Consider the following 12,675-nt stretch of genomic DNA (forward strand, 5'->3'; position numbering starts at 1 on the left):
TTACTGGTAATATGCACAGTAAAATACTCAGTATTCATTCAACTAGATCTGTGTAATTTCTCTACATGTGTCTTTGTGTTTGCATGACTGACATCTGTTTCTCTCCTTAAGCTATATGTCAGCTTGTGTGTGCTGAGGGTCGTCCCAGCGAGGACTGCAGCCGCTGTGTCTGTGACGGCCACTCGTTGCATGGCGAGGTTTACACAGTGACTGGTGTTCCAGTGGAGGGTGCCAGGGTGGCACTGGCCAGCCAGCCAAAGATAATCCGCGCTCAGACGGACGCCAAGGGCCGGTTCAGCCTGCCAGGGGTCTGCTCCTCTAGCCTGACTCAGCTGTCCATCAGAAAGGAAAGGTTTGCACCAGCTATCGTCAACTCCACAGCCAGTACTAACAGCACAGCTTCATCCTGGGTTCGGGCTGTGCTGAAGTCAGCTGGTGAGTCAGTGTCATAGTTTTGTACTTTGATCATGGCACTCCATCTTTAAAAGAGCATGGATCTCTTATGGTTAAGAATAGCAATAAGGTATATGTTCACTTGTGAACATATATTTTGTCTTAAATTGATCTACGAGATAAAGCCGTTCATGATTTATTGTGGGGCCGTGCATTAGCAACTTATCTGTAATCTCTAGCTTTATTTATAATGTCAGTAATATAGGTTCCTTCGAGAATGAGTGTCGTCATGTATATGCTCCTACAGAGGCAGTAAGGCATCCATTCATGGAACATTATAGTCACCACCTATGGAAACAAATACAGTATATATAGTAGTGAAAAGTGGAAAGCCTGAAGTTCGGGCTCAAGCCGTTATACAAACCTCCATATGGAAACTAAATAAACAGGGTATTCGCCTCTGCAGTATTTCAAACTACAATCCCCGCACCAATTGTGTTTCATAAGCAAGGAGACCAACAAGAGTTTAAGGTTTAAGGCTTGATTGAGTTTTATGTTCTGAGGACCCTGTGGTACCATTTACAACAATCAGAGTGAGGTCCTGAGGGCTTGTTTCCTTCTGTTGTCTGCAGAGATGCCGTACATCGTCAAACACCCAGAGGACAAAGTGCGCTACGAGGGAGGACGTGTGCTGTTGTGTTGCAGGGCAACAGGAGCACCGACGCCTGACAAATATTACTGGTGAGATGGTCGATCACACTGTCTCAAATTTTAGAGTGAAAAATCTTGAGCAACAGGTTGGACCTGTGGGAAATTGCCTAGCGCATGGGTCTTCAACGTTTTCAGGCCAATTAAGGACCCTTAGCTGAGAGGGAGAAAAAGCTGGGACACTATATTGTATACAAATGTGTTGCACTGTCATCAGTCTATGTTGGATTCGTGTTGATGTGTTTTTCAGACATTTAACCACTTAAAATGTCGATACTTAGTAGATTTGACCGTTCACTCTGTATTTCTCTTTTTTTTTACCTCTACACCAAACCTATTTGCCAAATCTACAAGCTCTCAACGCCTCACAGCACGAGGCGTTGAGAGCTTGTAGATCTGCTATTTTTGGCTAAAGTTCTCCTCAGAATAGACATGCGAGGGTTCAAGTTGTTCATTTAAAATAATTTAGTCAGGAACATTCACGTCAAGGAGATTTAACCATTTATTGGAGATTTAACCATTTATAGCATAAATGGAAAACATATATATATATATTTTTTTGTTATAATTTTTATCACCCAGTGCCAATTGCCTATGTAATCCTGGGCTCTGCTCTCCCTCTGCCACGTCTGGGGAGACAACGGACTGGCCTCATGCTTCCTTCTATGCATGAGGAGTCCAAGTTGCTTCTTTTCACCTGACAGTGGAAATTTCCCTGGTTTTGACGTAGCGTGTGGAAGGAACACGTTATTCCAACCAGTTCCTTTCCCCTCCATCAGGCGCCCCGGCTGGCCAGGGGGAGGCATTATTGAGACCAGGATTACGTGAATGTTTTTGGGAGGGTATCAACCCTAGGAGACACGGGGAGAACATGCAAACTCCACATCGAAAGGCCCTATCGCCAACCCCAATGGAATACAGTTAATCTTGGCGTTTGAAGGGCTGTGTTCGGAGATGTTCCCTGAATTTTGTGCAAGCTTTTCTGAGCATGCTAAGCAAAATCAAGGAACGCTAAGCAATACCCCCCATAGGGAGACAATAGCAGAACAATAGCAATACATGACATGAACTTAATCAGACAGTCAATCAGACAATCACGAGTATTGAGCTTAGCCAGACTAATCGTGCAAGGTGGAGGCTGGGGTGGAGGAGGGCAGCAGCTAGCAGCGAATGGTTCTAAAGCTTCAGAACCAAGCATAGCAGAGAAAGCGAGCCATATTTAAAGGAGCCATCTTTACTGAGGGAGCGCTTTGATTGGAGTATGACAGTGTGATGTAATGACCAGCTGATATGAGAGTGAGGACTGAAAACAGAGCTGACTGACATCTGACTACAGCTGGGCGGCGACTTGACTCCCATGTCCTGCATAAACTAATGCTGACGCTTCATTTATCATATCACACAAAGTTTTGGCAGCCCCCCTGTAGTAACTCTGAGGACCCCATGGGGGTCCCGGACCCCGTTTGAAAACCCCTGGCAGCCCTAGCTGAAGAGATAGCTCTCGTTGTGACTATGCATGCATGCATGTGCAGATTTCTGCGCCTCACAAACATATGGAAGCTGTTTTAAATGTTCAGCTGGCTCCTTGATTGAGGAGTGTGTTTCTTTCAGGACGACTTGTCTTAGAGAAACTCTGCTCTTCCTCTCCCTCCTCTTCACCCCCTCACCCCTGCCTTTCAGGTACCATAATGGGACTCTGCTGGACAGGGAGCTGTATAAGTACGAAGAGGACCTTGTGCTGAAAGACCTGAAGCGTGAGCAGGCAGGTCACTACCACTGTAAAGCCAGCAGCTCCGCGGGCAGCATCAAGTCCTCCAAGGCCTTCCTCACAGTGCTTGGTACGTATACAGTATTTATTTATTTATATATTTATTACATTTACAGTTGAAAATAGCAGATCAGCAAGCTCACAATGTCTCACATTGCGACACATGTTGAGCCTGTATATTTGCTATTTAAAAAATATTGAGGAAATAAAAACTAAAATATTTTGAATATTTTTGAAACATTTTAACAACACAAATCTGTGTGGAAGTCCCTGGCACCACATATATTTTCAGATGGGGGTCTGCGACTGTGGACAAATATGTCAATCTGGGGTCCCTCCTATGAAAAGATTTGGGAACCACTGGTTTAAAAAAAATATTAGAAAGTTAGCCCAATAAGCAAATAAACTATTTTTTTATACACAAATTGTATATATGGCAACACAGGTTCATTCAGGTTCAGGTTCATTCAGAGCCCAGAGCCCAGAACGTCATCTACTGACATTTTAATGCAAGGACAACAGGAAACCCAATGATGTTTTTCAGCCTCTTTTGGGATATGAACAGGAAGCCAGGGGCGGGGCCAGGAATATGGTGAATATACAAGTACAGTAAGATCAGAAACTATTTAGATTCCCAGCTTCTGGAGCAATACGTTTTTATTATGTTTACATTGGTTGAAATGGCTCCTTTCTAAACAAATGATTCTTTATTGTGAGAGATGGCCCCTAGACACGGTAAAAACCCTCTAAGTCCCATTTCTCCACGAATGGAAATCCAGAGGGTTGTCTATAAATCCTGTTTTTTTTTTCCCGGCGGTGGAGTCAGACAAGTCCGTTTCCATATCCGTGTGGGAGAGATACACACTGCGTGCACATCCCCCTGGTGCTTGTTATAGCTTGACAAAAGGTTTCTCGGTTTCTGTGCGGGGGGTGTGTTAAATCAATGTACCCCAAGCCTCTTCAGAAGAAGCACAACACACACCTCCTGGAGTGAAAAAAAAAAAAAAAAAAAAATCGCACCAGTGCGAAGTGAGCGGTGCACAAATATTTAGGGAGTATGATATATTGTGGACTTGATTTTCAAGCCTTTTCTTTAAATAACTAGACCAGGTCAACCTGGTTGTGCCAGACCCCCTGTCTGTCATCATCATTTATGACATCATGTCTTTTGTAGGCATGTCATCATCATGTCATCATCATATATACCCTTTATATAGAAAACCCGGACAGACAGACCGACATTTGCTTATGTAGGCCTACCCATTTCATGGGTCTGGCAATCATAAATGCTTTTCCCTTTTAAATTGAAGATATTAAATAATATCTTTATTATTACACACCTCCTGGGGATATATGGTTAATGTGTGTGTGTTTGTGTGTGTGTGTGTGTGTGTGTGTGTGTGTGTGTGTGTGTGTGTGTGTGTGTGTGTGTGTGTGTGGCCATGATCAATCAATAGCTAGCTGTTCTAACAATAAATTAGCCAATGTCAACACTAGCAGTTTAGTATTCACAATCACCAAGTCAGCATTTATCAGCATCGACAAGTTAGCATTCACAATCACTAGGTTAACATTCACAATAAACATCATCAATATAAACCAATTCTATTCAATCATGTACATGATGTGACTTGATGTCATGTCTACATCACAATAGATGGTATATAGTACTTTGACTGACAGCGTTCCCTTAGTTTTTCCAGGAAGTCCGGACTAGAACTTTTGCACATCGCTCCAATTACCTGTAGAGGCGAGCGAGGCATCTAGCTCTTTATATCTGTGGTAGTTACTGGGAGAGGAAACCAAAGGACAAGGTGACCATGGTGGAGCCTTGGAGCAGAGGGGAAGCGTGTGGATACTTATCTTTTCCAAAATAAGTAGAGCTACAGAGAGTCGATCTCCAGAGAGGCGAGAAGAGGCCAGAAGATGAATATTTTAGTTTTTCAAAGTCTGTTCATTTGTATTTTAAAGTTGTATTAGCTGCCTGTCATTTATAACCTGTGAAATTATCCACAGTCTGTCTAAAAGTGTGGTTATTTTATCGCTTATCAGTGATTCATCTAATACAATTTTGAAATTCAAATTCAATGGCCTAAAGTGTGAACCAATCGGGTGCCTCCGTGTCTATGACATAGTTTTTTATGACGTATTTTCTCCGGCCTAAATGCGTTCTAAATCAGGGTGAACCAATCGGGTGCCTCTGTGACTATGACATCATGGACAAAGCAACAGAATCGAAGTGTTTCATTGGTCTAGCTAACTTGTGTCGTCATCATTAGTGACATCATATTTTTTTTCAAAAGCTGTTTATTTGTATTTTAAACTTGTATTAGTTGCCTATCATTCATAACCTGTGAAATTATCCACAGTCTGTCTAAAAGTGTGGTTGTTTTCTCCGCTTATGGGTGATATTCATTTAATACAATTTTGAAATTCAAATTCATTGGTCTGTTCAGTTTGGTCAATTCATAATCAAGTAAGCATTTGATTGGACACCATGTTTATCATTATTTTTATGACGTATTTTCTGCGGCCTAACCGCGTTCTAAATCAGGGTGAACCAATCGGGTGCCTCTGTGCCTATGACATCATGGACAAATCAACAGAATCGAAGTGTTTCATTGGTCTAGCTAACTCATGTCATCATCATTAGTGACATCATAATTTTGGTAAAAAAGCGGTCCATAGGAGTGGTTTGCACCGCTCAAAAAAGAAAAGGGGTCCATGGTATTGGTACATTAATGGTATTCCAGACTAATCAGACGGTTCCATCTGTCTGCAATATTCAACTTATTTGGGAGACTGGGGTCTCAACAAGAATATTTGATGGTAAACCAGACCATGATATCATGCACATTAATAATTGTGCCAATGTCTGGGTTAACAATAATCCTTTTCTTTCCAGTTCCCATCTGGATGTTTGGTAAATGTTCTCCTCAACTTCATGTCTAATTACCCCATCGTGGATGTTTCACAGCCTGACTTGGCCCGCCACGCATGTTCTCAGTCCATGCAGTCAGTGTGCATTTTAAAGTGTGTATGTGTGTGTATATGTGGGAGGAGGAGATTATTTTTTTTATACTCCCAAGAGGTTACAGTACAAGTTGATGCTTTTGCTGTGTAAAGCCCCAGCTGTGCATTAATGTAACCCATCCCTTGCAAATGCATTCCTCTGCCATTTCTAGTTCAAAAAAGGGATTCCTTTAACATTTTCTTAATCCCCAGCCACAATGATACAGATTACAGTAATACTATTACTGTGATATATGTGTGTATAACTATTAGTTTGATTCTGTTTCCATGTGCATGTATGTGTATGCTGCTGTATATCAGGCTTACATGTATTCTCTGTCCACATCAGCACTAATTCATCATTTTGTTGTGTAATTCACAGCTAATGGAACATCGGCGTGTAATCCTACTCCGGAGAATCACCTAATCAGGCTGCCCGTCGACTGTTCACAGCCTGGGACTGACTCCAAGTATTACAACGCTGGCCGCTGCCCCCGCAACAAATGCGCTGGCTCCTTGGATTCTGATATGTCCTGCAGGGATGGCGGTGCTTTCTGCTGTGACGTCGAAAGCATGGAAAGTCAAACCATCGACTGTGGGAGCTACAGCTTGCCCGTCCGTGTTGTGTCAAAGTGCAGCTGCCAGAAGTGTGTTGAGCCAATTGTACAGGTTCGTGGCAGAGTGGTCAGCGTCGACAACCATGAACCACTGCGTTTTGGACACATCTACATTGGTAAAGAGCGAGTAGGCTTTACTGGATACCAAGGCAGTTTTACACTGAATGTCCCACCAGAGACAGAGAGGCTGGTTGTGACTTTTTCTGATCCCACACAGAAATTCATAGACACTACAAAAGTGTTCATCTTTGACAAGAGGGGAGGATCCATTTACCACGAAGTTAAGGTGATGAGAAAGCAGGCACCAATTGATATCGATTCAGGGGAGACCAACACCATTGAATTGGGCGAAATCAAAGGGGAGGATCCCATAGGCCAGTTAGTCATTCCCCCAAATTCCATGTACAAGGAAAACGGAGAGCTATATGAAGGAACTGTAAAAGCCAGCATCACATTCATTGACCCCAGGAATATCACAACGGCTGCCGCGGCCCCCAGCGACCTCAACTTTGTGGATGCAGAGGGCAACATGCTCCCGCTGAGGACCTACGGCATGTTTTCCATTGACTTACGAGACCAAACGAACCAGGAGGTCCTTGGAGCGGGCGGCGTCCAGGTCCTCCTCGACACACAGCACATCACAATGCAAGAGCACATCCCCAAGATGAAGCTGTGGGCCTTGAACCCAGACACGGGGATCTGGGAGGAGGAAAGTGAATTAAGCTACACGCAGAGGACCACCGGTGGCCATGGCAGAGGCAAGCGAGACGTGCGCACGTTCCTCATCGGCAACATAAGGATCAGAGGATGGCTGTTAAATATCGACGCCTACGAGAACCGTCTCTGCTACGTCAAAGTCCGTGCCTACAAGGGTGACCAGTTCCTCCCCACCGACCAGCTGGAGAGTGTTGTGATCAGCCTGATAAACCTGGAGCCCGGGCAAAACTTCACGTCCCTGAGATGGGCCGGCTTTGACACTAAGATAACTGGACCCAATGGGGCCTGTTTAAGGGCATTCTGTGATAACCAGACGTCTGATGCCTATACAGCCTATGTCACGGCGACGATGGGAGGGGAAGAGCTAGAGGCGGCTCCTTCTAACCCTGAGAATCCAAATATCATCGGAGTATCCCAGCCATATCTGGATAGGTTAGACTACCAGCGCACAGACCACGACGATCCCGCCCTGAAGAAAACAGCCTTCAGGACCAACTTGGCAAAACCTGACCCAAATAATTCTGATGAGACCAATGGGCCAATATACCCCGAACAGAGTTTAGTAGCCTGTGAAAACGCCCCTGTTGACGCAAACCATTTCAGATTCTTCAGAGTGGGAAAGGACGAGTATGAATACAACGTTGTTCCCTTCCAGGAGACAGATTTGAGCACATGGAGACCCGACTACTTCTCCTGGTGGCCCAATCCCCAGGAGTTCACGGCCTGCTTCATCAAGGTCAAGATACACGGGCTGGAGGAAGTGATGGTCAGGTCCAGGAGCCTGGGAGGAACACACCCTGAGACCGAAGGCAAGCTCTATGGTATCAGGGATATACGCAGCACCTGGGACACCCAGGCCACCCAGGTCTCAGCAGCCTGTGTAGAATTTAAATGCAGCGGAAAGCTGTACATCCCAGCTGAGATGGACCGAACACTCGTATCAGTCATCCCACAGGGAAATTGTCACGTGCTTAATATCAATAATCTTCTAGAGGATTATCTCGAACTACGTCAACCAGTTGCGCCAAACGACGATTCCTCTGCATTCACCATGCTGGCACCTTTTGATCCGCTGGGACACAACTATGGCATCTACACATTCACAAACCCGAACCCAACGGTGGCAAAGGAGAAGGCTATTGGACGCTGCTTTGATGGCACCTCATCTGGTTCCTCTCAGGAAATGAAGTCAGCTGGGGCAGCCCTGACTTTCAACTGCAGCCCTGCAGTTGAAGGTCCCAGGTAAACCCTGGTTAATCCACTGCATATTTTCAAATGAAAATTTTGGATGTCACTAGGGTTGCCAAGGGACACCTCCAAATATTTTGGGGGTTCTGGGTGGATAGAAAACCCATAGAAAACTGCATTTGGCACAGTTACATACACCTGCATTAGGCTACTAAATCACTACTAACACGGTTGTTCTATTCTATTCAGACCATAATCACAAGAACATGAAATGCAATGCTTCAGTCATACACCAGATGTATTCTGCTATACAAAGGCAGAGTGCAGTAACTACGAACAGAAATTTCACCCAAAAATGGGTTTAAAAGTGTTACAGCTGATCAGCCAAATGAGATCTAGGCATATATGTTATATTACACTGATTGTATAGGCCCTATCTGTTTTTTAGGTAATTCTTCATCCCCCAATATCATGATGGCTAATTTGACCTTTGGGAAACACAAATAAGTTGGTGTGTCCAAAAACTTAGTTACTGCACTCTGCCTTTGTAGGGCAGTATTGTGTATGTATGTTTTTCAAATTGCTAACAACTGCCTATGTAAAACTGCAAAAGCAAATAATAAAATGCTTTGGAAAATGGTATGCAATAATGTTAAGTAGGCTATAATGATTTGAACCTCCAAAATGTACCGTTCAGCTTATTGTTTTTGCCCCAGAATGAGATACAGGTTTTGTAGCAATTTGTAGAAAAAGTAGACCTTAATTATAGGATGTTTAATCATGTTTTAATCATATAAAATATACCTGGTTCGCATGTGCCCACTCTCCTGGTACCCAACACTATCACATTGGCATACAATAATAAACATTATGTTATTACAAAACAAAATCAACACATGCTTATGTTATTTCACATACCAGCCAGGCTTGTCAACTCTCCTGGATTTCCCAGGAGTCTCCTGGATTTTGAACTCCTCTCCTGGGAGTCTCCTGGATTGGCAAATCTCCTGGATTTCTCCTGGATTTTGTATCACACTCCCAAAATTCACCAGAACACAGGAAATTACATCTACTATGTTAAAACTTTTCTGGGGGAGGACCCCCCGCTTTAGGGGTGGGGGCAATGCATGCAAGAAAGATCATACAGATATTCACTTAAGTAATGAGAAATCATTATTAAAGATGTCCTTTTGCTTCAGTCATCAAATCTGTACACCAACATTTGGCATTTAAGGCTGAAATTGTACCCATGCTAGTAAAGCAAGCCTGATAAAAGTATCAAACATGCACAAAATTCACCACAACACAGGAGATTAAATCTACTATGTTAAAAATGTTCTGGGGGAGGACCCGCTTTAGGGGTGGGGGAAATGCATGCAAGATCATATAGATATTCACTTAAGTAATGACTTACAGATGAGACGTCATTATTAAAGATGTCTTACTTTGCTTTTGTCATCAGATCTGTACACAGGTCTACATTTGGCATATTAGGCTGATAAATTTATCAAACATGCACAAAATTCAACAGAACACAGGAAAATATATCTATTAATACGTTTTGGGGAGAGGACCCCCCAGACCCCGGTTGGGGAGTTCCGCGCACCCCCCAAAAATAAATCTCCTGGATTCTGACAGTCGACAACCCTGCATACCAGCCAGTCTGGAGTTGCTAAAGTTGGCAGACAAGATAGGCTACTGTGTCAGTGCTCCCAGGACTACCATCCCATGGCTCATGTTCTGCTTGCTTGCTTGCTTGCTTACCTGCTTTTTCACCTTGTTGTTTAGTCTATCATGGATTTATATCTAATCTGTTTGTACACAATCTTCTGCCACACGTTTTTTTTTTTTTTTTTAAGATATTAAATAATGTTCTGAGCCGAGTACTGTTGCAGGCTCGCTCGCAAGCAACTTGTGGACTGAACCTACAGCCTATGGGATTGGTGTCGGGGGTGGAGACTGTGTCTTAGCAACACTGTGTTAATGAGCCAATGAGCTGCCCACAAACAAACAGGCTAACGCCGCGCCTCACACAGCAACAATGGGATGCAGCACTTAGTGTCTCAGAGGAGAGTAGAGCGGAAGCTGACGGGCAGAATCACCATCATTTCTCAATTAAATCACCACGTCATTCATATTTATCCCCCAACCTTAAAATACGGGACAAGGAGCATCCCGTATCAGTTCAATACGGGACACGTCTTTTAGTTTCCAAAAACGTGACGATCCATTTACAGGACGGTTGGTAACAGTACATGTCACAGAAGGAGCATTAGCTTTGATATAAAGATGAACATGACTTTCCTAACTGTGAACATGATGTGATTCCTGTTTTTTACACGTTGCCCAAGATTCATAAAAGTCTGATTGAACCTAAGGGCCGACCCATTGTAGCTTGTAATGATTCCCTTTTGGAGCCTCTGTCAAATTGTGTTGATTATTTTATTAAGCCATATGTCCTTAGACTTCCATCCTGTGGACTCCACTGATGTCATTAATAAAATCTCAGAGATTAAAGATTTACCTGGACAATATTGGTTACCTTATATATATATATATATATATATATATATATATATATATATATATATATATATATATATATATATATATATATATATAATTATATATCCCATGAACGAGGCTTTTATCTTAAGGATCGCACTGACCTCCCCCAGTGCATTTATCTGTGAGTTAGCCTCTCTAGTCCTTAAACTCAACTATTTCTCATTTATTGGGGATTTCTATTTACAGTTAAAGGGCTCATCTATGGGCCCCACTTTTGCTCCAGATTATGCCAAACTTTATATGGTCTTTTTTGAGTACAACTTTGTTTTCAATCCTGAGAACAATCCTTTCTGTGAAACAAATCCTCAAATGGTACAGGTATTTGGATGATGTAGTTTGTCTTTTCCAGGGAAAACTGAGGAATTGGTAGACTATTGGATCTTAAGTTTACACTTGAGTATGAAACCAGTGTCATTTCTTGATATGTTGATAGAGCAAAAAAATGGAGACCTCATCACCACCCTATATAAGAAAGAAACTGACCGTAACACTTTTCTTTTATCTAGTAGTGCTCACCCCAAAGCTCTAAAAATGGCTTACCAAAAAAGTAATTTTCCTTTCCGATGAGGACTACATGGAAAAGGCCTTGGAAATGAACAAAATAATAAATAAAAACACTTCCTAGAAAGGGGCTATTCTAATCAATGTGTTGATGATGCCTACCAGATTGCTCTATCTAAACCTAGAACTGTTTTATTGACAAAGTGTGTCAAAAAAGAAAAACCCTATTCAGTGTCTCGTATCACCACTTACACCCCTCGGGGCCACATGGTTAAGAACACAATCCTGAAATACTGGCATATCTTGACATCAGATCCAGCTCTCATCCAGCATTTCAAAGACCCACCTCTTTTTGTTTATAAAAGAGGACCAAAATGGTTAAATGACTTGACGTGAATGTTCCTGCCTAAACTGCTGTGGAATCCACCAATAGCACAAGTGAAGATGTAAAATTAATTGGCACAGGGACATCACTTTATTGACTTTGATATCTCAAAAAGTAATGAGAGACCACTGACCAATCACATGGATAAATTACATGGAAATAATAATATTGAGTAGGTTATTATGTTAAGATGTGTTTATTTCTATCTGCAGCAAAATGATAAAAGTGAAAAAGTCTAATCTAATCTAATCTACTGAAGCCTTTGTTTTGTAAACATTGTATTACTAAAAGTTAAATAACTAGGCTAACTTACAGTATATAACTTGACAACAAGATGTACAATTTGTAATCTTTGACAGATGGAAAATCACTTCATGGGCTAAAAGTAAAAGGGGACCACTTCACAAACTATCTTTGACTTTGTAAAGGTCCCTGCTATTCATTATGCGTATTGTTCTGTCATTTACATGTTAAACAACTCTATCGATGTCCCTAAACCAAAATCTAAATACTGCATTGGCATAACACAATGGACAAAGATACATTACAAGGTATCATTTCGAAATGTTCTCTATTCCAGAGGATTTGAATGGGATATTTAGGAATATGGGTTAGCGTTATGTTAACCGAGCCTGGTCAGATAGTATCTTTATTTTGCTCCAGTTTCTGAAGACAATATGCTTCGGATTTCAGGTTGTTGCCCCTTCTCGATTATAACACAATGCAATTGTTTAACATATAGCTGGGTGCTTTGACCTTGTTTATAACACAATGCAATTGTTTAACATATAGCTGGGTGCTTCGACCTTGTTTTGAGC

General features: G+C 42.3%; 1 protein-coding gene across 1 annotated transcript in view; it reads left to right on the forward strand.

Moving 5' to 3' along the window:
• The window catches only part of LOC308297806 (cartilage intermediate layer protein 1-like), a gene marked incomplete at both ends in the record, with an annotated part of 63,394 nt that overhangs the window by 5,517 nt on the left and 45,202 nt on the right, over positions 1–12,675 (forward strand). Inside the window, 4 exon segments of the mRNA XM_080741373.1 lie at positions 112–435; positions 1,026–1,134; positions 2,782–2,939; positions 6,264–8,457. Coding sequence (XP_080597499.1) covers positions 112–435; positions 1,026–1,134; positions 2,782–2,939; positions 6,264–8,457 — 2,785 coding nt within the window.

Source organism: Nannobrachium achirus (assembly GCF_963921795.1).
Source record: "Nannobrachium achirus genome assembly, chromosome: 14".
NCBI classification, from domain to species: Eukaryota; Metazoa; Chordata; class Actinopteri; order Myctophiformes; family Myctophidae; genus Nannobrachium; species Nannobrachium achirus.